The 27,318-nt window shown below is 44.8% G+C and overlaps 1 protein-coding gene across 2 annotated transcripts in view; it reads left to right on the top strand.

The window, feature by feature from the left end:
* LOC121539337 (lateral signaling target protein 2 homolog) overlaps positions 1-27,318 on the top strand; it is a 56,675-nt gene that overhangs the window by 18,681 nt on the left and 10,676 nt on the right. For both annotated transcript variants that reach the window (XM_041847750.2, XM_041847749.2), the window contains exons 2-8: positions 14,998-15,138; positions 22,634-22,771; positions 23,077-23,279; positions 23,382-23,471; positions 23,720-23,809; positions 23,901-24,002; positions 24,215-25,711. In XM_041847750.2, coding sequence (XP_041703684.2) covers positions 14,998-15,138; positions 22,634-22,771; positions 23,077-23,279; positions 23,382-23,471; positions 23,720-23,809; positions 23,901-24,002; positions 24,215-25,711 — 2,261 coding nt within the window. The remainder of the gene's footprint in view (positions 1-14,997; positions 15,139-22,633; positions 22,772-23,076; positions 23,280-23,381; positions 23,472-23,719; positions 23,810-23,900; positions 24,003-24,214; positions 25,712-27,318) is intronic.

Raw genomic sequence — 27,318 nt, 5'->3', positions numbered from 1 at the left:
CCACTCGCTTAACCCGGAAGCCAGCTGCACCAACGTGCTAGAGGAAACACTGTTCAACTGATGACCGAAGTCAGCCTGCAGGCGTCTGGCCCACCACAAGGAGTCGCTAGAGCGCGATGAGCCAAGTAAAGCCCCCCCGGCCAACCCCTCCCCTAACCCGGACAACGCTGGGCCAATTGTGTGCCGCCCTATGGGACTCCCGGTCACGGCCAGTTGTGACACAGCCTGGGATCGAACCCCAGGCTGTAGTGACGCCGCAACACTGCGATGCAGTGCCTTAGACCGCTGCGCCACTCGGGAGGCCACCCCCACCATTTAAATGGAAATTAAGTCCAGATTCGGCACCACCACAGGGACATGGCTGAAGGAGACTGCTGCTTGAGACAACTGGAGTGTTAGATAAGATTATACAGGCTGGCAAGACAACGCACCACAAATGACAACAGCACACCTACTTCAATTACACTGATATCCTTAAAGCAAAACCAGCCATTTGGAAACACTCACTGTCTGTTTTTAAGTGTAGCCTAAGCCTAGTATTGGTGTGGTTGTAGAGAACGGCCTTGAATATGTATCACTAATCCATCCATGGTTAGGTTATGAGTGCTTAATCATCTGTAATGACAGGTTTTTGAACAGAGAATGAACAGGTTTGAGTCATCTGAAAGAGAGGATCAAGGACATCTGACAGCAGTAGCAATTACACACCTGTGTCTTGACACAGAGGATGGTCGGTCGCTGAATCTGCTGCATCATTTTATCATGCAAGGTAGTGGTTGGTTGTCCTAAAGGAAGGGGACATGAGTTGCGGTTTTTACAGTTGATTCCCAAAACATCACACCCTCTCAAGAGACTGATTTTTAGTCACAACAAGCAACTTAGTTTAAATTCAATTGTTTGGTTACAGACAATGCATATATATAGGTCAGGTTATGGTCAGATTGTAGGTTGTTGAAAGATTAGTGTTCCGACTAGTCCTGCTCCCTTCAATCCCACCATCTATTGTTATTGACTACATTTTGTTTGACTGAATCATAGCTAGAGTTTGTCATTCTTTTACCGCTGACAGTTTGCCCTTTCTCTTTTGACGTCTTATTTTTGCCTCTGCCGCTTGTGCAAGAGTACAGCATTTAGTTGTCACTCATAACAAGGTTTCAAATCTGTCACCATGACTGACTAATCATAATTAATCTGTTATCTTGGGGGCTATTTGTGTCTAACAACTTTTTTCAAGAAACGGTTGCTCTCATTTAATGACTTGTATGACCTAATTTCTCATAAGTGCCCTATTTATTCACCATCTGGACTATAGGTTTGGCTGAAATGCAAATTGTGACACGTTGTGTTATGGCTTCATGAATGACGTGTTTTACTAACACATTAGTGGTCATGCAGGTGCGAGAATTGACAGGGACACTTAGGCATGCTGGCCGAGTTCCCATGAAGATCAAATTGTATTTGTCACATGCACCGAATACAATGGGTATGGACTTAACCGTGAAATGCTTGCATACAAGCCCTTCCCAACGATGCTGAGATAATACAAATAAAATAAATAAATAGAGGAATAAATACACAAGAATGGAGCTATACGCAGGGAGTACCAGTACCAGATCAATGTGCAGGGGGTATGAGGTATTTTTGAGGTAGATATGCACATGAAGGCAGGGTAAAGTGACTAGGCATCAGGATAAATAATAATAAAGAACAGAGTAGCAGCAGAATATGATAAGTATAAAAGTGTATGTGTGTGATATGGGGGGGGGGGCTCAACTCATCCCAAACCATCTCAATTGGGTTGAGGTCGGGGGATTGTGGAGGCCAGGTCATCTGATGCAGCACTCATCACTCTCCTTCTTGGTCAAATAGCCCTTACACAGCCTGGAGGTGTGTTTTGGGTCATTGTCCTGTTGAAAAACAAATGATAGTCCCACTAAGCGCAAACCAGATAGGACGGTGTATCGCTGCAGAATGCTGTGGTAGCCATGCTGGTTAAGTGTGCCTTGAATTCTAAATAAATCACCGACAGTGTCACCAGCAAAGCACCATCACACCACCTCCTCCATGCTTCACGGTGTGAACCACACATGCGGAGATCATCCGTTCACCTACTCTGCGTCTCACAAAGACACGGCGGTTGGAACCAAAAATCTAAAATTTGGACTCATCAGACCAAAGGACAGATTTCCACCGGTCTAATGTCCATTGCTCGTGTTTCTTGGCCCAAGCAAGTCTCTTCTTATTATTGGTGTCCTTTAGTAGTGGTTTCTTTGCAGAAATTCGACCATGAAGGCCTGATTCACGCAGTCTCCTCTGAACCGTTGATGTTGAGATGTGTCTTGAACTCTGACGCATTTATTTGGGCTCCAATTTCTGAGACTGGTAACTCGAATGAACTTATCCTCTGCAGCAGAGGTAACTCTGGGTCTTTCTTTCCTGTGGTGGTCCTCATGAGAGCCAGTTTCATCATAACGCTTGATGGTTTTTGCCACTGCACTTGAAGAAACTTTCAAAGTTCTTGAAATGTTCCGTATTGACTGACCTTCATGTCTTAAAGTAATGATGGACTGTCGTTTCTCTTTGCTTATTTGAGCTATTCTTGTCATAAAATGGACTTGGTCTTTTACCAAATAGGGCTATCTTACATTTACATTACATTTTAGTCATTTAGCAGACGCTCTTATCCAGAGCGACTTACAGTTAGTGAATACATATTAATATTATTATTATTATTATTATTTTATACAATTGGCCCCCCCGTGGGAATCGAACCCACAACCCTGGCGTTGCAAACGCCATGCTCTATCAACTGAGCTACATCCCTGCCGGCCATTCCCTCCCCTACCCTGGGCGACTTGTGCGCCGCCCATGAGTCTCCCGGTCGCGGCCGGCTGCGACAGAGCCTGGATTCGAACCAGGATCTCTAGTGGCACAGTTAGCACTGCGATGCAGTGCCTTAGACCACTGCGCCACTCAGTGGTCTAACATAATCTTCTGTATACCACCCCTACCTTGTCACAACACAACTGATTGGTTCAAACACATTAAGAAGGAAAGACATTCCACAAATACACTTTTAACAAGGCACACCTGTTAATTGAAATGCATTCCAGGTGACTACCCCATGAAGCTGGTTGAGAGAATGCCAAGAGTGTGCAAAGCTGTCAAGGCAAAGGGTGGCTGCTTTGAAAAATCTAAAATATATATAGATTTGTTTAACACTTTTTGGTTACTACATGATTCCATATGTGTTATTTCATAGTTTTGATGTCTTCACTATTATTCTACAATGTAGAAAATAGGAAAAATAAAGAAAAACCCTTGAATGAGTAGGTGTGTCCAAACTTTTGACTCGTACTGTAAATATGAGGGGAAGAGAATGTTGACAGGCTTTATGCTAGGGGGAAGCTTTAGACTTACCTGTATAATTTTCAGGCACCATGATGTCTTGTCTACCCAATCGTATTTTACTGTAAGCCTAAGTATCATACCAAATCCCTTAATTTGGGAAGAGAGTGTTTCAATAGGACTGATCAGGGAAGTTGGATGAGAATGACCGTTCTAGATTCTACCCTCATAAGAAAGATGGGTCAGCAAGTCCAGTATTTTGCCCACTATCAACTTCGGCCCATGATGCAACGCTGTTGGAATGTTCCCTCTTGAATGTGGAATGCCGCAAGAGGAGGCCATAGGGCCACTGCTATCTCAATGGCTTATTGTCTTCCTCTGAGTCTGGTGGGCCTCGCCTGTGTCCTACAGAAACTCCAAGGAATGCCATCCCTCTCTCTATGAGCTGTGTTGCGCCCCTAAAGGTCAGCCCCTGGCCTGGTACAGCTTCCTATCCAGCCGCTTGTATGGCCTACATGTCATCCTGCAGACAATCATTTGACTAACATGCAAAGGAATGTAGCCCAGTAGCTAGATCTGTTTAGTGCTTCAGTGAACTCCACTGACATTTGTTGTCATGCCATACTTGTTTGTAATGGAATTGTGCTGAGACTAAAATGTTTCACTTGAACAAAAACCATTGATTTCAAAGTTTCACAAACCATACAATTCTGCACAAGGACTACTTTCAGAGACAGCCATGTATGCATTAATGAACTCAGTATACAATCAATTTGACTTTATTTTTACCAATCTAACTACATAACAACAATGGTCATTTATTTGAATGGTACATTTCTATTGAAAAACTGGGTAAATCAAGATGTTGCCTAGGCCTATTCACAACAGGGTTTTCGTTAGGAAAATGTGGTGCTGGACATTTGACCTCAGCATTTTAATTTAATGGACATTTGAGAATTCTATCGGACCCATATGAATTGGGTGTGTAACCTGATTAGGACGTCCACCCATGGTGCTCAGAATGAAAAGTTTATCTATTCTATTGGTCAGCTTGTCGTTCTGTTCCGAGAAAGAAGTAGCCTATTCCAAACAGACTCTGGGACAGTTGTGGGACGATAGAACCCAAATTCACTAGTAGGCCTAGGCTACATAGCAGGTCAGCACGTTTAGCTTAAAATGTTGGTAAACTATTATTTCAGCAATGCGCACAAGGCAGTAGGCTACGCACAAATGTTTGTTCCATTATGCAATTAGAGGAAAACCCAGTTGTCAAAAATGCACCTCACATGCAAGCGATTTCATGTGACTGAGATTAAAACATCAATTTGAAATGTACAGGGGAGATCTAAAGATGCAACAACTAGCATGGGTTGCTAATATGACTAGGATTGTGCCTTTTGGTTACTGGACAATGAAATAAAATGTATTTTAAACCAATAGAACATGAGAGAAATAGGCTACTGGTTTCAATGGCATATGGGAGTCTTTATAAAATAATACTAAGCTATATGGAATTGTTTTAAGAAGGTCATACTAAGGATCATTTTGCTATTTGATTTGGAATTTTAAGACCCTTTGAAGTATCCCCCCAAATATTTTTTACAAACGCATTGAATAACAGATTAACTACATGGAACAACAGTTAGTCCCCTCAAAAAAATTCAGAAGGATGTTTGTTCTGAAGTGTCTGTCCTATATCTTAGAGATCAGGAAACAACATGTTTTATTTTTTTTATTTTACATGTATTTAACCCCTTATTATTGGCACTAAACAATCTCCGTATATACTTACATAAAAAAAAAAATCAGCTGGTACCGAGGGACCTTCAGACGAGTGTTGTGAGGCTTGTGGGCGCCCTAGAGCAAAACAGCCGACATGTTCGTGAGAGTCTCATCTTTCCATAGAGGGGTCATAATAGTTTTAGGCCAAACCATTCGGAAGCTACAGGCAATTTTGTGAGAAGACCGATTTTTGTGATGTCTCAGGGTCTGACAAACACTGCTCTAGCTCTGTCACCTTTCAACACAGATGCGGAAGTGCGACATAGGCGGATGCGGTGGATTGAGACGGATCCAATGCAAAAAAACATATCTCTAGCTTAAACTGACAGATTTTTATGCTGACATCAACCTAAGGGGGGTTTAACTATTGAGATTTAAAAAATGCTCTTATGCACAATTTAACCAGACGCTCTAGAAAGAGCTCTCCATAGTGACTGCAGCAGCCCATTCATTCAACTTCCTAGCCACTGCTCCAAAACCGCCAAAAAAAAGCCAGACTACGGTTTGCAACTGCACATGGGAACAAATATTGTATTTTTTGGAGAAATGTCCTCTGGTCTGATGAAACAAAAATAGAACTGTTTGGCCATAATGACCATTGTTATGTTTGGAAGAAAAAGGGGGTACCTTGCAAGCTGAAGAACACCATCCCAACTGTGAAGCACGGGGGTGGCAGCATCATGCTGTGGGGGTGCTTTGCTGCAGGAAGGACTGGTGCACTTCACAAAATAAATGGCATCATGAGGAAGGAAATTATGTGGATATATTGAAGCAACATCTCAAGACATCAGTCAGGAAGTTAAAGCTTGGTCGCAAATGGGTCTTCCAAATGGACAATGACCCCAAGCATACTTCCAAAGTTGTGGAAAAATGGCTTAAGGACATCAAAGTCAAGGTACTGGAGTGGCCATCACAAAACCCTGACCTCAATCCTATAGAAAATGTGTGGGCAGAACTGAAAAAGCGTGTGCGAGCAAGGAGGCCTACAAACCTGACTGTTACACCAGCTCTGTCAGGAGGAATGGGCCAAAATTCACCCAACTTATTGTGGGAAGCTTGTGGAAGGCTACATTTGACCCAAGTTAAACAATTTAAAGGCAAATACTAATTGAGTGTATGTAAACTTCTGACCCACTGGGAATGTGAAGAAATAAATAAAAGCTGAAATAAATCATTCTCTCTACTATTATTCTGACATTTCACATTCTTAAAATGAAGTGGTGATCCTAACTGACCTAAGACAGGGGACTTTTACTAGGATTAAATGTCAGGAATTGTGAAAAACTGAGTTTAAATGTGTTCGGCTAAGGTTTATGTAAACTTCCGACTTCAACTTTAAATATATATATATATATATATACAGTGGGGAAAAAAAGTATTTAGTCAGCCACCAATTGTGCAAGTTCTCCCACTTAAAAAGATGAGAGGGCCTGTAATTTTCATCATAGGTACACGTCAACTATGACAGACAAAATTAGATTTTTTTTTCTCCAGAAAATCACATTGTAGGATTTTTAATGAATTTATTTGCAAATTATGGTGGAAAATAAGTATTTGGTCAATAACAAAAGTTTCTCAATACTTTGTTATATACCCTTTGTTGGCAATGACACAGGTCAAAAGTTTTCTGTAAGTCTTCACAAGGTTTTCACACACTGTTGCTGGTATTTTGGCCCATTCCTCCATGCAGATCTCCTCTAGAGCAGTGATGTTTTGGGGCTGTCGCTGGGCAACACAGACTTTCAACTCCCTCCAAAGATTTTCTATGGGGTTGAGATCTGGAGACTGACTAGGCCACTCCAGGACCTTGAAATGCTTCTTACGGAGCCACTCCTTAGTTGCCCTGGCTGTGTGTTTCGGGTCGTTGTCATGCTGGAAGACCCAGCCACGACCCATCTTCAATGCTCTTACTGAGGGAAGGAGGTTGTTGGCCAAGATCTTGCGATACATGGCCCCATCCATCCTCCCCTCAATACGGTGCAGTCGTCCTGTCCCCTTTGGCAGAAAAACAGCCCCAAAGCATGATGTTTCCACCCCCATGCTTCACAGTAGGTATGGTGTTCTTTGGATGCAACTCAGCATTCTTTGTCCTCCAAACACGACGAGTTGAGTTTTTACCAAAAAGTTCTATTTTGGTTTCATCTGACCATATGACATTCTCCCAATCCTCTTCTGGATCATCCAAATGCACTCTAGCAAACTTCAGACGGGCCTGGACATGTACTGGCTTAAGCAGGGGGACACATCTGGCACTGCAGGATTTGAGTCCCTGGCGACGTAGTGTGTTACTGATGGTAGGCTTTGTTACTTTGGTCCCAGCTCTCTGCAGGTCATTCACTAGGTCCCCCCGTGTGGTTCTGGGATTTTTGCTCACCGTTCTTGTGATCATTTTGACCCCATGGTTACGGCAGAGGGAGATTATCAGTGGTCTTGTATGTCTTCCATTTCCTAATAATTGCTCCCACAGTTGATTTCTTCAAACCAAGCTGCTTACCTATTGCAGATTCAGTCTTCCCAGCCTGGTGCAGGTCTACAATTTTGTTTCTGGTGTCCTTTGACAGCTCTTTGGTCTTGGCCATAGTGGAGTTTGGAGTGTGACTGTTTGAGGTTGTGGACAGGTGTCTTTATACTGATAACAAGTTCAAACAGGTGCCATTAATACAGGTAACGAGTGGAGGACAGAGGAGCCTCTTAAAGAAGAAGTTGCAGGTCTGTGAGAGCCAGAAATCTTGCTTGTTTGTAGGTGACCAAATACTTATTTTCCACCATCATTTGCAAATAAATTCATTAAAAATCCTACAATGTGATTTTCTGGATTTTTTTTCTCTCATTTTGTCTGTCATAGTTGACGTGTACCTATGATGAAAATTACAGGCCTCTCTCATCTTTTTAAGTGGGAGAACTTGCACAATTGGTGGCTGACTAAATACATTTTTTCCCCACTGTAAGTATTTGATACATCAGAAAGCAGAACTTAATATTTGGTACAGAAACCTTTGTTTGCAATTACAGAGATCATACGTTTCCTGCACACACTGCAGCAGGGATTTTGGCCCACTCCTCCATACAGACCTTCTCCAGATCCTTCAGGTTTCGGGGCTGTCGCTGGGCAATACAGACTTTCAGCTCCCTCAAAATATTTTCTATTGGGTTCAGGTCTGGAGACTGGCTTAGGCCACTCCAGGACCTTGAGATGCTTCTTACGGAGCCACTCCTTAGTTGCCCTGGCTGTGTGTTTCGGGTGGTTGTCATGCTGGAAGACCCAGCCACGACCCATCTTCAATGCTCTTACTGAGGGAAGGAGGTTGTTGGCCAAGATCTCGCGATACATGGCCCCATCCATCCTCCCCTCAATACGGTGCAGTCGTCCTGTCCCCTTTGCAGAAAAGCATCCCCAAAGAATGATGTTTCCACCTCCATGCTTCACGGTTGGGATGGTGTTCTTGGGGTTGTACTCATCCTTCTTCTTCCTCCAAACACGGCGAGTGGAGTTTAGACCAAAAAGCTCAATTTTTGTCTCATCAGACCACATGACCTTCTCCCATTCCTCCTCTGGATCATCCAGATGGTCATTGGCAAACTTCAGACGGGCCTGGACATGCGCTGGCTTGAGCAGTGGGACCTTACGTGCGCTGCAGGATTTTAATCCATGACGGCGTAGTGTGTTACTAATGGTTTTCTTTGAGACTGTGGTCCCAGCTCTCTTCAGGTCATTGACCAGGTCCTGCCGTGTAGTTCTGGGCTGATCCCTCACCTTCCTCATGATCATTGATGCCCCACGAGGTGAGATCTTGCATGGAGCCCCAGACCGAGGGTGATTGACCGTCATCTTGAACTTCTTCCATTTTCTAATAATTGCGCCAACAGTTGTTGCCTTCTCACCAAGCTGCTTGCCTATTGTCCTGTAGCCCATCCCAGCCTTGTGCAGGTTTACAATTTTATCCCTGATGTCCTTACACAGCTCTCTGGTCTTGGCCATTGTGGAGAGGTTGGAGTCTGTTTGATTGAGTTTGTGGACAGGTGTCTTTTATACAGGTAACGGTTCAAACAGGTGCAGTTAATACGGGTAATGAGTGGAGAACAGGAGGGCTTCTTAAAGAAAAACTAACAGGTCTGTGAGAGCCGGAATTCTTACTGGTTGGTAGGTGATCAAATACTTATGTCATGCAATAAAATGCAAATTAATTACTTAAAAATCACACAATGTGATTTTCTGGATTCCGTCTCTCACAGTTGAAGTGTACCTATGATAAAAATTACAGAACTCTACATGCTTTATAAGTAGGAAAACCTGCAAAATCGGCAGTGTATCAAATACTTGTTCTCCCCACTGTATGTGTTTTAAAAATAAAAAATTTGTTTTATTCTATAAACTACTGACAATACTTCTCCCAAATTCCCCAAAAAAATATTGTCATTTAGAGCATTTATTTGCAGAAAATGACAACTGGTCAAAATAACAAAGTTGCAGTGTTGTCAGACCTCGAATAATGCAAAGAAAATAAGTTCATGTTCATAAAAAACTAAAACACAATAGCAATATTTTAACTTAGGAAGAGTTCAGAAATCAATATTTGGTGGAATAACCCTGATTTTCAATCACAGCTTTCATCCTTCTTGGCATGCTCTCCACCAGTCTTTCACATTGATGTTGGGTGACTTTATGCCACTCCTGGCTCAAAAATTCAAGCAGCTCGGCTTTGTTTGATTGCTTGTGACCATCCATCTTCCTCTTGATCACATTCCAGAAGTTTCAATGGGGTTCAGGTCTGGAGATTGGGCTGGCCATGACAGGGTCATGATCTGGTGGTCCTCCATCCACACCTTGATTGACCTGGCTGTGTGGCAAGGCGCATTGTCCTGCTGGAAAAAACAATCCTCAGAGTTGGGGAACAATGTCAGAGCAAAAGGAAGCAAGTTTTCTTCCAGGACAACCTTGTACGTGTCTTGATTCATGCGTCCTTCACAAAGACAAATCTGCCCGATTCCAGCCTTGCTGAAGCACCGCCATATCATCACCGATCCTCCACTAAATTTCACACTGTGGCTTGTAGGCCTCTCCAGGTCTCTGTCTAACCATTAGACGACCAGGTGTTGGGCAAAGCTGAAAATTGGACTCATCAGAGAAGATGACCTTTCTACGGTCCAATCCTTATGGTCTTTTGCAAACCTCAGCCTGGCTCTTCTTTGCTTATCATTGATGAAGGGCTTTTTTCTAGCTTTACATGACTTCAGCCCTGCCCCTAGGAGCCTGTTTCGAACCGTCCTCGCCGTGCACTTCACCCCAGCTGCCGTTTGCCATTATTTTTGTAGGTCACTTGATGTCATCCTACTGTTGTTGAGTGACATTCGAATGAGTTGGCGGTCATCCCGGTCAGTAGAGAGTCGTTTTCGCCCTCTGCCGGTCTGTAGCTTTGTTGTCCCCAATGTCTGCTGCTTGACCTGGTTCTTATGAACCGCCGTCTTTGAAATTTTAAGGATGGAAGCAACCTGACGCTCACTGTATCCCTCTGCCAGTAAAGCCAGAATTGAACCCTTCTTTTCCTCACTCAAAACTTTCCTTTTCAACTCTTTTGGCATGGTCAATATTTTTATTTTTTTATTAATATTACTTTTGAGCTACTATTAGCACTGTTTTTGCCATCCAGCTGGTCCTATTGCAAGAGGATAGTGATGACCACAGCAGTGGTTTTTATACTTTTCCTCGTTAAATAAGATTTTGTTCATGTGATCACCTAATCAGTACCTAATTCAGTAGAATGATGTGTGCCTGTGTTGGAATTCAACAGACACTGGAATGGAATGGCTGTCATACATGTAGAGATGCTGATTTAAGAAAAATGTGCAGTGGTCTCTTAATTTTTTCCACAGCTGTATATACCTTATACATACATGTATGTGTATGTATGTATATATATGTGTGTGTATATGTATATATATATATATATATATATATATATATATATATATATATATATATATATATATATATATATATATATATATATATATATATATACATATATATATATATATATATATATATATATATACATGTATATATATATACCCTATACATGTATATCTATATATATATATATATATACATGTATATATATATACCCTATACATGTATATCTATATAGATCGATTCATGTATATGCTGTGCCTTCAGAAAGTATTCATACCCCTTATTCCACATTTTGTTGTTACAGCCTGAATTCAAAATTGATTAAATCGTTTTTTTTTCTCACCCATCTACACACAATACCCAATAATGACAAAGTGAAAACAGGTTTTTAGAATATTTTTTTGTACATTTATTGAAAATGAAATACAGAAATATCTCATTTACACAAGTATTCATACCCCTGAGTCAATACATGTTAGAATCACATTTGGCAGCTATTACAGCTGTAAGTATGTAAGAGATTTGCACACCAGGATTGTACAATATTTGCACAATATATATATATATATATATATATATATATATATATATATATTTTTTTTTTATTCTTCAAGCTCTGTCAGGTTGGTTGTTGATCATTGCTAGACAGCCATTTTAAAGTCTTGCCATAGATGTTCAAGTAGATTTAAGTCAAAACTGTAACTAGGCCACTCAGGAACATTCAATGTCATCTTGGTAAGCAACTCAACTGTATATTTGGCCTTGTGTTTTAGGTTATTGTCCTGCTGAAAGGTGAATTCATCTCCCAGTCTCTGGTGGAAAGCAGACTGAACCAGGTTTTCCTCTAGGATTTTGCCTGTGCTTAGCTCCATTCCGTTTCTTTGTTATCCTGAAAAACTCACTAGTCCTTAACGATTACAAGCATACCCATAACACGATGCAGCCAGCACTATGCTTGAACATATGGAGAGTGGTACTCATTAACGTGTTGTATTGGATTTGCCCCAAACATAACACATTTTTTGCCGTATTACTTTAGTGTCTTGTTGCAAACAGGATGTATGTTTTGGAATATTTCATATCATTGGCCTGCAGTAGCTAAAGCTTAATAATAGCCACACCATACCAAACCTTCACAAATGTTTCTAAACTTTATTAGGGTAATATCAAAAGTAAGTCCAGCCATTTGTTTGTAGGGAAAATACGAGGAAAAGGGTAAATGTAAACCAGATTTAAAAAATGCACTACCCTCCCCTGTGCGCCCCAAAAAACCACACAACCCTCCCATTTTTGGACCCCCCCCCCAGTACATTTCTATCTGTCCCTAAGTGTGAAACATTTATTTTCCTTCCATAGCAGAGTTCACTTTCCTGCTTACTATTCAACTATGACATTGTGTGTGTGCTTTGTCAGTACCTGATACCACCTTCAACATGTATGTGTTTATTCAGTGGGTAGAGGGCTCTATGGCGTCATAGAGTAAGCCTATATGCTTCCTATATCACAACTGTAGGTTGATAACTGTGTTTTTTTTCTTCATGCTGTTTGTTTTATTATTGATGAGAGAGGGAGTGCGAGAACAGAACAGTACAGTCGTGGTCCAAAGTTTTGAGAATGACACAAGTATTGGTCTTCATAAAGTTTGCTGCGTCAGTGTTTTTAGATATTTTTGTCAGATGTTACTATGGTATACTGAAGTATAATTACAAGTATTCCATAAGTGTCAATGGCTTTTATTGACAATTACATTAAGTTTATGCAAAGAGTCAATATTTGCAGTGTTGACCCTTCTTTTTCAAGACCACTGCAATCCGCCCTGGCATGCTGTCAATTAACTTCTGGGTCACATCCTGAATGATGGCAGCCCATTCCTGCATAATCAATGCTTGGTGTTTGTCAGAATTTGTGGGGTTTTGTTTGTCCACCCGCCTCTTGAGGATTGACCACAACTTCTCAATGAGATTAAGGTCTGGGGAGTTTCCTGGCCATGGACCCAAAATGTCAATGTTTTGTTCCCCGAGCCACTTAGTTATCACTTTTGCCTTATGGCAAAGTGCTCCATCATGCTGGAAAAGGCATTGGTCGTCACCAAACTGTTCTTGGATGGTTGGGAGAAGTTGCTCTCGGAGGATGTGTTGGTACCATGGCTGTGTTCTTAGGCAAAATTGTGAGTGAGCCCACTCCCTTGGCTGAGAAGCAACCCCACACATGAATGGTCTCAGGATGCTTTACTGTTGGCATGACACAGGACTGATGGTAGCGCTCACCTTGTCTTCTCCGGACAAGCTTTTTTCCGGATGCCCCAAACAATCAGAAAGGGGATTCATCAGAGAAAATGACTTTACCCCAGTCCTCAGCAGTCCAATCCCTGTACCTTTTGCAGAATATCAGTCTGTCCCTGATGTTTTTCCTGGAGAGAAGTGGCTTCCTCGCTGCCCTTGACACCAGGCCATCCTCCAAAAGTCTTCGCCTCACTGTGCGTGCAGATGCACTCACACCTGCCTGCTGCCATTCCTGAGCAAGCTCTGCACTGGTGGTGCCCCGATCCCGCAGCTGAATCAACTTTAGGAGACAGTCCTGGCACTTGCTGGACTTTCTTGGGCGCCCTGAATCCTTCTTCACAACAATTGAACCTCTCTCCTTGAAGTTCTTGATGATCCGATAAATGGTTGATTTAGGTGCAATCTTACTAGCAGCAATATCCTTGCCTGTGAAGCCCTTTTTGTGCAAAGCAATGATGACGGCACGTGTTTCCTTGCAGGTAACCATGGTTAACAGAGGAAGAACAATGATTTCAAGCACCACCCTCCTTTTAAAGCTTCCAGTCTGTTATTCTAACTCAATCAGCATGACAGAGTGATCTCCAGCCTTGTCTTCATCAACACAATCACCTGTGTTAACGAGAGAATCACTGACATGATGTCAGCTGGTCCTTTTGTGGCAGGGCTGAAATGCAGTGGAAATGTTTGTTGGGATTAAGTTCATTTTCATGGCAAAGAGGGGACTTTGCAATTAATTGCAATTCATCTGATCACTCTTCATAACATTCTGGAGTATATGCAAATTGCCATCATAAAAATTGAGGCAGCAGACTTTGTGAGAATTAATATTTGTGTCATTCTCAAAACTTTTGACCACGACTGTACATCAAGACTGACTTAAGGGAAACTGCTTGTGGGGCTCCAGAAAACATAATTATATGAGGGTGATTTCTTATCTGAAGGACATTTTAAAAACATAGCCACAGTAATCTTCCCCTCAGTCTGTGTTGTCAGGTTCCCTTAACGAGGAGGAGGAGTTATGGTACTATTTATTCTGGTCTGCTGGTGATGATGCCGCATCAATCCCTTGTTGTGTTTTCATAACCGTTAACATTTTATTACTCCACCTTTCCCGGAGATAGATCCCCACCTGACCCCCCTCCCTCTCTCTTTCTCCCCTCTCTCGCCCCCCTTTGAGTGGCGTGGCTGTGCATGTGCTTAGCAGTGGAATGATCTGCTATGCTGTGCTCTTCCCTACGGAACAGCACACAGTGTGAGATAATGACACAAATCCTTTACCAGGGCCAAGCTCTCTAATTACGCCTGCTCTTCTGGGGAGAGGACAGACAATATTAACCATCTGTTAACGTCCCACCCTCTAGAACTCAACCTGTTTTCATCCATTTCACCGTCCTTGTGCTCATGGACATCATGTATGTTCACTCCTCCGTAATCCTGTTTTTATGGTATTATGTCTTTGTTGTCGTCAATAAAGTCGAAGGCCCCACATTACCTATCATTGTAACTGGGATATAGAGGAGAGGAGATGGGAGTGCTTTATTTAACCCTTTCCCCATGTTCAATGCCCTCTTACATCAATGTTCAGCTGATCTACTACTATTAAAAACCTCTATGGTTGCTCTCTTTATGTAAAGTCCTTTATTTCACCTCTCCTCTCCATCTCTGTCTGTACAGAGGACGGACCCTCAGCTCCTGGCCCAGTTCTACTATGCTGATGAGGAGCTCAACCAGGTGGCCACAGAACTGGACAGCCTGGATGGCAGGAAGGACCCTCAGAGGTGTACGCTGCTGGTCAACCAGTTCAGATCATGTCAGGTAAGAATCTAAAGGGACTGACACTGGTTCATTTGAGTACCCTCAGAATAGGGCCACAATTCTCTAGCAGGTCTCTTATAGTTTCGTTTCACCATGTTTCTGATTTCTTTTACACTTCCATCTCCATAAATTAAGAAAAATCCATCACGGACATTTGATTTATGAGAGGTAATGCTGTAACCCAGTTTGGCAGAGAGCACTTAAAGTCCACCATGCCAAGCAAAGTGAATGAGAGTTGAAGTATTAGACGTTTGACCTCAAATGTTTAAAACTATGACAACAAACTCTACAACAGGGGAGTTTGAACTGCAAAAAGCCTGAGATTGGTTGGCTGATATGGTAGGGGTTGTACGATTGTCCCAGTAAGCATTGATTGGACGGGCCGTTAAATCAAGCCGCTTCACAGTGATAAGGGGAGATGAGGAGTCCCTGTGATTGCAAGCAGTTGATTATATCATCATGTTTTGATAGCCTTTTTCAGGTTGTGAGTTCCTTGTGTTCGTGATATCTAGGTCAGGAATGAAGGCTTGGATAAGTGCCTTTGGAATGATCAATGAAGTGGAGCTACTAGAGATTGGGTCTTGAAGTCAATCTCCACTTTTAAATACAGTGCATTCGGAAAGTATTCAGACCCCTTGACCTTTTCCCCATTTTGTTACGTTACAGCCTTATTCTAAAATGAATTAAGTAGTTTTTTTCCCCTCATCAATCTACACACAATACCCCATAATGACAAAGCAAAAACAGTTTTTTTTAAAAGAAATTGTAGCAAATGTATTAAAAATAAAAACCGGAAATATCACATTTACATAAGTATTCAGACCCTTTACTCAGTACTTTTTGAAGCACCTTCGGCAGCGATTACAGCCTCGAGTCTTCTTGGGTATGACACTACAAGCTTGGCACACCTGTATTTGGGGAGTTTCTCCCATTCTTCTCTGCAGATCCTCTCAAGCTCTGTCAGGTTGGATGGGGAGTGTCGCTGCAGTGCTATTTTCAGGTCTCTACAGAGATGTTAGATCGGGTTCATGTCCGGGCTCTGGCTGAGCCACTCAAGGACATTCAGAGACTTGTCCCGATGCCACTCCTACGTTGTCTTGGCTGTGTGCTTAGGGTCGTTGTCTTGTTGGAAGGTGAACCTTCACCCCAGTCTGAGGTCCTGAGCACTCTGGAGAAGGTTTTCATCAAGGATCTCTCTCTACTTTGCTCCGTACATCTTTCCCTCGATCCTGACTAGTCACCCAGTCCCTGCCGCTGAAAAACATCCCCACAGCATGATGCTGCCACCACCATGCTTCATCGTAGGGATGGTATTGGCCAGGTGATGAGCAGTGCCTGATTTCCTCCAGATGTGACGCTTGGCATTCAGGCCAAAGAGTTCAATCTTGGTTTCATCAGACCAGAGAATATTGTTTCTCATGATCTGAGAGTCCTTTAGGTGCCTTTTGGCAAACTCCAAGCGGGCTGTCGTGCCTTTTACTGAGGAGTGGTTTCCGTCTGGCGACTCTACCATAAAGGCATGATTGGTGGAGTGCTGCAGAGATGGTTGTCCTTCTGGAAGGTTCTCCCATTTCCACAGAGGAACTCCGGAGCCCTGTCAGAGTGACCATCGGGTTCTTGGTCACCTCCCTGACCAAGGCCCTTCTCCCCTGATTTCTCAGTTTGGCCGGGCGGCCAGCTCTAGGAAGAGTCTTGGTGGTTCCAAACTTGATGGAGGCCACTGTGTTCTTGGGGACCGTCAATGCTGCAGAATTGTTTTGGTACCTTTCCCTAGATCTGTGCCTCGATGAACAGCGCCGGAGAAGATGGCTGCCGTTTTACAGCCCTCTAACCAATTGTACTATTATGTGTGTTTTTCCGCGTTATTTGTAATTTATTTTGTACATAATGTTTCTGCCATCGTCTCTTATAACCAAAAAGAGCTTCTGGATATCAGGACAGCGATTACTCACCTCGCATTGGACGAAGATTTTTTCTTCAACGAGGCGGCCGTGAAGGATATCCTACAAACACCCGACAAGGCCCAAATCCCCGTCATTCGCGTGAGGAAGAGACGGAGATATCGCGGACGCAGATCCGGGTGCCTTGTAAGGATCCGACGGCGAGCGAGTAAACTGCCTCTCCCATCAATCCTATTAGCCAACGTTCAAGCTTTTGAGAATAAAATGGACGATTTAAGATTACGGTTATCCTACCAACGGGACATTAAAAACTGTAATATCTTATGTTTCACGGAGTCGTGGCTGAACGACAACAATGATAACATTCAGCTAGCAGGCTATACGCTACATCGACAGGACAGAACGGCAGACTCTGGTAAGACAAGGGGTGGCGGTCTGTGTATATTTGTAAACAACAGCTGGTGCACAAAATCAAATACTAAGGAAGTCTCGAGGTTTTGCTCGCCTGAGGTAGAGTATCTTATGATAAGCTGTAGACCACACTATTTACCAAGAGAGTTTTCATCTATATTTTTCATAGCTGTCTATTTACCACCACAAACCAATGCTGGCATTAAGATTGCACTGAATGAGTTGTACAAGGCCATTAATCAACAGGAAAACGCTCATCCAGATGCAGCGCTCCTAGTGGCCGGGGACTTTAATGCAGGGAAACTTAAATCCGTTCTACCTAATTTCTACCAGCATGTTAAATGTGCAACCAGAGGGAAAAAAACTCTAGATCACCTTTACTCCACACACAGAGACGCATACAAAGCTCTCCCTCGCCCTCCATTTGGCAAATCTGACCATAACTCTATCCTCCTGATTCCTGCTTATAAGCAAAAACTGAAGCAGGAAGCACCAGTGATTCGGTTAATAAAAAAGTGGTCAGATGACGCAGATGCTAAGCTACAGGACTGTTTTGCTAGCACAGACTGGAACATGTTCGGGATTCTTCAGACAGCATTGAGGAGTACACCACATCAGTCACTGGCTTCATCAATAAGTGCATCGATGATGTCGTCCCCACAGTGACCGTACGTACATACCCCAACCAGAAGCCATGGATTACAGGAAACATCCGCACTGAGCTAAAGGGTAGAGCTGCCGCTTTCAAGGAACGGGACTCTAACCCGGACGCTTATAAGAAATCCCGCTATGACCTCCGACGAACCATCAAACAGGCAAAGAGTCAATACAGGTCTAAGATTGAATCATACTACACTGGCTCTGACGCTCGTCGGATGTGGCAGGGCTTGAAAACTATTACAGACTACAAAGGGAAGCACAGCCGCGAGCTGCCCAGTGACACAAGCCTACCAGACGAGCTAAACCACTTCTATGCTCGCTTCGAGGCAAGCAACACTGAAGCATGCATGAGAGCACCAGCTGTTCCGGATGACTATGTGATCACGCTCTCCGTAGCCGATGTGAGTAAGACTTTTAAGCAGGTCAACATTCACAAGGCCGCAGGGCCAGACGGATTACCAGGACGTGTACTCCGAGCATGTGCTGACCAACTGGCAAGTGTCTTCACTGACATTTTCAACATGTCCCTGACTGAGTCTGTAATACCAACATGTTTCAAGCAGACCACCATAGTCCCCGTGCCCAAGAACTCTAAGATAACCTGCCTAAATGACTACCGACCCGTAGCACTGACGTCTGTAGCCATGAAGTGCTTTGAAAGACTGGTCATGGCTCACATCAACAGCATAATCCCAGAAACCCTAGACCCACTCCAATTTGCATACCGCCCCAACAGATCCACAGATGATGCAATCTCTATCGCACTCCACACTGCCCTTTCCCACCTGGACAAGAGGAACACCTACGTGAGAATGCTATTCATTGACTACAGCTCAGCATTCAACACCATAGTGCCCTCTAAGCTCATCACTAAGCTAAGGATCCTGGGACTAAACACCTCCCTCTGCAACTGGATCCTGGACTTCCTGACGGGCCGCCCCCAGGTGGTAAGGGTAGGTAACAACACATCTGCCACACTGATCCTCAACACGGGGGCCCCTCAGGGGGTGCGTGCTCAGTCCCCTCCTGTACTCTCTGTTCACCCATGACTGCATGGCCAGGCACGACTCCAACACCATCATTAAGTTTGCCGACGACACAACAGTGGTAGGCCTGATCACCGACAACGATGAGACAGCCTATAGGGAGGAGGTCAGAGATCTGGCCGTGTGGTGCCAGGACAACAACCTCTCCCTCAACGTGACCAAGACAAAGGAGATGATTGTGGACTACAGGGAAAAAAAAGAGGACTGAGCACGCCCCCATTCTCATCGACGGGGCTGTAGTGGAACAGGTTGAGAGCTTCAAGTTCCTTGGTGTCCACACCACCAACGAACTATCATGGTCCAAGCACACCAAGACAGTCGTGAAGAGGGCACGACAAAGCCTATTCCCCCTCAGGAGACTAAAAAGATTTGGCATGGGTCCTCAGATCCTCAAAAAATTCTACAGCTGCACCATCGAGAGCATCCTGACTGGTTGCATCACCGCCTGGTATGGCAACTGCTTGGCCTCTGACCGCAAGGCACTACAGAGGGTAGTGCGTACGGCCCAGTACATCACTGGGGCAAAGCTTCCTGCCATCCAGGACCTCTATACCAGGCGGTGTCAGAGGAAGGCCCTCAAAATTGTCAAAGACTCCAGCCACCCTAGTCATAGACTGTTCTCTCTGCTACCGCACGGCAAGCGGTACCGGAGTGCCAAGTCTAGGTCCAAAAGACTTCTCAATAGCTTCTACCCCCAAGCCATAAGACTCCTGAACAGCTAATCATGGCTACCCGGACTATTTGCACTGCCCCCCCACCCCATCCTTTTTACGCTGCTGCTACTCTGTTAAGTATTTATGCATAGTCACTAACTCTACCCACATGTACATATTACCTCAACTACCTCAACTAGCCGGTGCCCCCGCACATTGACTCTGCAACGGTACCCCCCTGTATATATAGCCTCCCTACTGTCACTTTATTTTACTTCTGCTCTTTTTTTCTCAACACTTTTTTTGTTGTTTTTTTATTCTTACTTTTTTGTTTAAAATAAATGCACTGTTGGTTAAGGGCTGTAAGTAAGCATTTCACTGTAATGTCTGCACCTGTTGTATTCGGCGCATGTGACCAATAAAATTTGATTTGATTTGATTTGACACAATCCTGTCTCATATCTCTAAGGACATTTCCTTCGACCTCATGGCTTGGTTTTTGCTCTTGACATGCACTGTCAACCGTGGGACCTTATATAGACAGGTGTGTTCCTTTCCAAATCATGTCCAATCAATTGAATTTACCACAGGTGGACTCCAATCAAGTTGTAGAAACATCTCAAGGATGATCAATGGAAACAGGATGCACCTGAGCACAATTTCGAGTCTCATGGCAAAGGGTCTGAATACTTATGTAAATAAGGTATTTCTGTTTTTAAAAAATTATACATATGCAAAAATTTCCAAAAACCTATTTTCGCTTTGTCATTATGGGGTATTGTGTGTAGATTGATGAAAAAGTCAAAATCCATTTTAGAGTAAGGCTGTAATGTTACAATATGTGGAAAAAATGAATACTTCCCGACTGCACTGTATAGATATCTTGACACACCTGGTTTGATGTTTTCAGGCAGTATGGGGTCAGAGTAAAGGATTGACTGTCAGGTTGTTTTGTATGACTTGATATGTCAATGTTATGTAGATCCACTATAGGATATTAGTCTGCTTGACAGTAGATTAAGCTTATCCGCCTCACTAACATATTTGTCTCTGTCTGAGACCTGTCACATGAAAGATGGAAGACTATTGTGTCGATGTGGAGTTGGGGGGCTTTGACATTTCTAAACTGGTCTTCCTCCAGATATGTGGTCAAGTGCAGGTGAGGTGTGTGGGGTCTGGTCTGTGTGAATGATGTCTGCCATGCTGCTGCCTGCCAGGGTGATATTCAGGGGGGGCAGACTGAGAGAGGTCGTTAGCAGGCCCACCATCGTGCCTGAGCCTCGTGCACCCAGGGCCCAGAGGGGGATGCTCCTAATAAGGTCACTGCTTGATCCCCAACTGCTTTCCCTCTCTTATTTTCTCCTCTCTGTCTCCATCCTCCCCCACCCCATCCCCTCGCTCCCTTTCTCCATTCCATGCTCTCATTGTCCATCCTCTCTCGCTCTCTGCTGAGTTTTCGTATTCTTGTCATTATCACCTTAAATTGACCACGCCGGGAAGTGCTGTGTGTTAGCTTTGCGTCATGTTGTGCTTCGTAAACCCAAAGGCTGTTAGCTGACTGCAGGGCATTTTCAGCAACTGAGAATGATCAATCCTGGTTTGGCTCTTTCCATATTTCCCCCTGAAGGAAAATAACAGTGCTTCAGGTATGCCACACTGCCTCTTGTTCTCTCAGCCAGTGTTTTGCTTATACACTCATATTTATGTGAAACTTGTCAGGTAGGCTTTTAAATCCCATGGTTAGAAAACAGTATTTTGTTGTAGGCTACCTCGTTGAGACAAGGAACAGGATGTGACTAGCATGTGACCAGCATGCTTTAATAATACCCTGTATACCTGAGACCCCCAGAATGGAAGGCAAATGATCTGGCAGTGCAGAGGTGTCTGCACGACCCTAACATTGCTGTTATGAGCTCTTATTGATGGCCATGATATTCATGGCCATGGGCCTCACTGAGGTGCCAAGCTGCTCAAGTTATGTTGGCATAGTTGCTCTCACAGCATGGACTGCACCAGTGGAAGAGACTGCGAGAGAGAAAGAGAGACAGATTGCTTGTTCTTCTTTTATCTCTCTTACTGGCAAAGCATAAACCTAGAGGGTAGGAGTGTGGAGAGCAAGCTCTATCTGCAGCTACTGTAGGTATCATCTCAATGTCATTTTGTCTGATGAGGGGCTGATAGTGGTCAAGATTAGGCCTAGCTGTAGTGTGTCACACAAGACTATGGCCAGAGGAACATTGGGCTGGTGGGGCCACTAGGAATAGGCCAAGGAGTAGGTAGTACAGCACTGCAATAAAGGAGTCGGTGGTTAAGCTTTTTAATCTTGCTCCCCGGGGCTAGCAGCAAAGACGTAGTGCTGTTCCTGGAGAGAGAGAGCGAGGGAGAGAGCGATAAAAGGCTCATTGTTATGGCTGTTGTACATGCCAGTGGCACACAAGCTCATGATTAGCTCTCACTGTACGTGACAGTTTGTTTGCACTGCTGGAATTATGGGATTTAGTTTAGTGTTTTTTTTATTGAGTTGTGATTGAGGGCTATAATGAGACCATTCTGAGCATGGGCCTGTTTAATTGTTTTCAGCCTGTTCCCTGTTCAGGGTTCTCCAGACAATGCAGTCAAATGCTCTACATGTAGAGGGGGTTGTTGAGTGGAAGGTTTTACAGTGGTAGTTTGTGAAACATTATGATCAAAACTTGTGCGTTTTGTTTGGTTTGCAGTCATTCATCACCAACATAATTGGTATTATTGACGCCCCTTTTCATTCAGTACATTTATTCACTCATTTATTCAATCTCTGTCCCTGTCACTCTCCCTGTGTCTGCAGGACAATGTCTTGAACATTATCAACCAGATCATGGAGGAATGTATCCCTGGTGACAGAGCCAACAGAGACTTCTGTGTCAAGTTCCCAGAGGAGATTCGCCATGACAACCTGGCAGGACAGCTGTGGTTTGGGGCTGAGGTAATGCACTGAATGCCCTCCAGTATCATCTCACACGACATTAACTATACATACTCTGTATGAATATTAGTCTGCTAGACACTATAGGCACTCTTCATGCCCATTTACAGTCATGTTTCCTATCTGTTTTCACACTGTAATGGTCAGCTGGATCATTATATAACTCATTATTCCTTGTGTTAATCACTTGTGCATAGACACGTTTGTCTTGAAGAAAAATATACATTATTTTAATGAGACTAACCTGGATAAAGAAGGGTTAAATAACTCCAGTCATTCCCTTCTCTCACCATCTCTGCGTGTAGTGTCTGGCTGCAGGCTCCATCATCATGAACAGGGAGATAGAGAGCATGGCCATGAGGCCTCTAGCCAAGGACCTGACCCGTAGTCTGGAGGAGGTCCGCAACATCACGCGAGACCAGGCCCTCCGAGACCTCAACGTCTACACAGACCGCATGAGGGACGCGCTGCGCCACTTCGACAGCCTTTTTGCTGAGTTTGAGCTCAGGTAGCTATAGGACATCAGCATCTTAAACAATTGGACATCATCATCAACAACATATTTGACTGTATTTTAATGTATTTTTACATGATTCCCTCTGTCTGTCAGCTATGTATCAGCCATGGTGCCTGTGAAGTCTCCCAAAGAATACTATGTTCAGCAGGATGTGATTGTGCTCTTCTGTGAGACTGTGGAGAGGTGAGTTGTATGGGGGGCCACAGAGGAAGAGAGACGAACCATGTCACGGGGAAAAGCCATGGGACTGTGTGAGGGCTAGGTTTGAGTTTAGGTTTGTAACCTTAGAGTTGGAGTTAGTGCTCAGATGACAGTCGAGGGGTTTAGCAAGTTTCAGACATGGTACTCCATGCATGCAGGGTTTCTTAAATTTTTCAAATGGTTGTCTAATATTAATTCACAGCTCCTCGTCTTTGTTGTGTTTGTCTCAGGGCACTCAAGCTGGGCTATCTCAGCCAAGATATGATCGATGACTATGAACCCGCTCTGATGTTTACAATCCCCAGACTAGCCATTGTGTGGTAAGTGTTGTTTTCTCCGTCTCCTCTTGTTCTTCTTCCTGGAACTCTCTGATACTAAGAACATTTTATAATCCCCCTGTCTGTCCCTCAGTGGTCTGGTGGTGTACTGTGAAGGTCCGCTCAACCTGGATAGGAAACCAGAGGACATGTCTGAGCTCTTCCGGCCCTTCCGCACTTTACTGAAGAAGATCAGGTACCGTTAAGAGGATGCACATATAGATTGTCCTCTGTATTTAATCATAGGTAGAAAATAGCTCTGTGAACCATCACAACAATCTTGTGAACATAAGTCTCAAGGACCTTGCCAAACAGTCTAAAAATCATGGGCCACTATCATCCTCATTGCGTGATTATTTTAGGCTGGACGTTTGTAAGTATGTTGTTAAGGTTGTCTTATTCCCATAGGGACCTGCTGCAGACCCTGTCAGAGGAGGAGTTGTTGACGCTGGAGCGGAGCCTCTGTATCTCTCAGGACGGGTTCCCCTTGGTCCCCGAGCTTCCCCCCACCCCAGCCCCCACCATTGCCCCAGACCCCCTCTCATCCAACAGCCCCACCAGTGACATCCCGGAGAGGCAGAGTGAGGAGGAGCAGGTGAGGGAGCAGCAGCAGGAGGTGCTGTCTCTGTGCATCTCCCACATCCAGGACGAGGAGGACAAGGAGTGGGAGGAGGTGGAGAGGGCAGAGGAGGAGGAGCAGGGTAGTCTGTGTGAGGAGGCGGAGGAGGCAGACCTGGCCTGCTCCATGCAATATGATGAGGAAGAGATCGAACAGCTCAACATGATGGTGCACCGCGTGGGGGACGAGATGTTCACGCTGCTGTCCCCTCCCAGCCAGGGACAGTCCCCAGCCCACCGCCCCAACAGAGGGGGCTCTAGCGGTAGCTCCAGCACTGAGGACTCCCCCCTCCGGGTGCTGGTGGGCCGGGGAAGGACAGGTCTCTACCACGAGGAGGAGGACAGAGTCTTCTTCATGGAGGACCTGGACGCAGGAGGGGACCTTGTGACTAGCACTCGTCAAACCTCGCCTTCCAAAGCCCCTCAGCCCTCTTCTCCTCAGCACTGCAGGCCTGGCCCCCAGACAGACTCAACCAGGAATGGCTGGCCCACTGATGCCCAGTCAGATCTGTCCCAGCAGCCCCACAGCCAGCCCTCACAGTGCCCCAGCACCAAGCGACCCTATCCCAGCCCTGGCCGGGAGCCCCTGCCCTACACTAATGGCTGGGAGGTGGGCCTGGAGGGGGCGGAAACTGCTGAGGTCATCGCACACCGCATGGGAGGGATGAAGCTATCGGCCACAGTGATTTTCAACCCCCACTCCCCCAGCCTGACTGAGCTGGCTGTGGACAAGCTGCTCCTGCCCCGACCCCTCTCCTCCTCAGAGACAGAGCCATGCGCCCCCCTGGTGGCCACACACTGCCTGCTTAACTCCTGTGTCTGCTGCGGCAGCTGTGAGGACGGCCATGATGACGCCCTCACCATGGACACCACAGGGCTGGGGCTGGGGATGGGCCTGGGGTTCGACAAACACTGCAAGCCCCCTCTGCCACACAGCTCTGTCATCCATTCCTCTGCCTGCCGCCTGGTTTCCTCAGGACACGACCAACATGGGAAAGGGGACTCTCCCCCCAAGCTGACGCCCCCCTCCTCCCGCTGCTCATCAGAGCCACCTCCAGGGGAGGAGGAAGGGGACCAGCGCTGTGACAAGTGCCTGGTGGTGGTGGCCCTGGGGCCTCAGCAGTGCCTGGGCCAGAACAGGAGCCCCATTGGGGTAAGGGGAGCCCCAGAACCTTGTGCCCACCAGTGCAGGACAGTCAGGAGGCCTCAGGCCAGCGAGGGAAGGGACAGGACGGGGACCAGAGAGGCAGACAGTGAGTCCAAGGAAGAGAGCAAGAAGAACACTAGGTATGAATGTACGGTGCATTCGGAAAGTATTCAGACCCCTTGACTTTTTCCACATTTTGTTACGTTACAGCCTTATTCTAAAATGGATTAAATAGTTTTTTCCCCTGATCAATCTACATTTTACATTTTAGTCATTTAGCAGATGCTCTTATCCAGAGCGACTTACAGTTAGTGAGTGCATACATTTTTTCATACTGGCCCCTCGTGGGAAACGAACCCACAACCCTGGCGTTGCAAGCTCCATGCTCTACCAACTGAGCTACACACAATACCCCATAATGACAAAGCAAAAACAGGTTTTTAGATATTTTAAAACATTTATTAAAAAAATACAACTCAAATATCACATTTACATAAGTATTCAGACCCTTTACTCAGTACTTTGTTGAAGCACCTTTGCCAGCGATTACAGCCTCGAGTCTTCTTGGGTATGACACTACAAGCTTGGCACACATGTATTTGGGGAGTTTCTCCCATTTCTCTCTGCAGATCCTCTCAAGCTCTGGCTGAGCCACTCAAGGACATTCAGAGACTTGTCCTGAAGCCACTCCTGCGTTGTCTTGGCTGTGTGCTTAGGGTCGTTGTCCGGTTGGAAGGTGAACCTTCGCCCCAGTCTGAGGTCCTGAGCGCTCTGGAGCAGGTTTTCATCAAGGATCTCTCTGTACTTTGCTCCATTCATCTTTTCCTCGATCCTGACTAGTCTCCCAGTCCCTGCCGCTGAAAAACATCCCCACAGCATGATGCTGCCAGGTGACGCTTGGCATTCAGGCCAAAGAGTTCAATCTTGGTTTCATCAGACCAGAGTATCTTGTTTCTCATGATCTGAGAGTCCTTTAGGTGCCTTTTGGCAAACTTCAAGCGGGCTGTCATGTGCCTTTTTACTGAGGAGTGGCTTCCGTCTGGCCACTATACCATAAAGGCCTGATTGGTGGAGTGCTACAGAGATGGTTGTCCTTTTGGAAGGTTCTCCCATCTCCACAGAGGAACTCTGGAGCTCTGTCAGAGTGACCATTGGGTTCTTGGTCACCTCCCTGACCAAGGCCCTTCTCCCCCAATTGCTCAGTTTGGCCGGGCGGCCAGCTCTAGGAAGAGTCTTGGTGGTTCCAAACTTCTTCCATTTAAGAATGATGGAGGCCACTGTGTTCTTGGGGACCTTCAATGCTGCAGAAAGTTTTTGGTACCCTTCCCCAGATCTGTGCCTCGACACAATCCTGTCTCGGAGCTCTACGGACATTTCCTTCGACCTCATGACTTGGTTTTTGCTCTGACATGCACTTTCAACTGTGGGACCTTTTATATAGACAGGTGTGTGCCTTTCCAAATCATGTCCAATCAATTGAATTTACCACAGGTGGACTCCAATCAAGTTGTAGAAACATCTCAAGGATGATCAATGGTAACAGGATGCACCTGAGCTCAATTTCGAGTCTCATGGCAAAGGGTCTGAATACTTTATGGGGTATTGTGTGTAGATTGATAAGGGGAAAAAAAACATTTAATCAATTTTAGAATAAGACTGTAACGTAACAAATTGTGGAAAAAGTCAAGGGGTCTGAGTACTTTCCAAATGCACTGTATGTGCTATAGATGTGTGTTTGGGTGATGTG

The sequence above is a fragment of the Coregonus clupeaformis genome, chromosome 25 (assembly GCF_020615455.1).
Source record: "Coregonus clupeaformis isolate EN_2021a chromosome 25, ASM2061545v1, whole genome shotgun sequence".
In the NCBI taxonomy this organism is placed as follows: Eukaryota; Metazoa; Chordata; class Actinopteri; order Salmoniformes; family Salmonidae; genus Coregonus; species Coregonus clupeaformis.
This window is presented reverse-complemented; position numbering and strand designations above follow the sequence as displayed.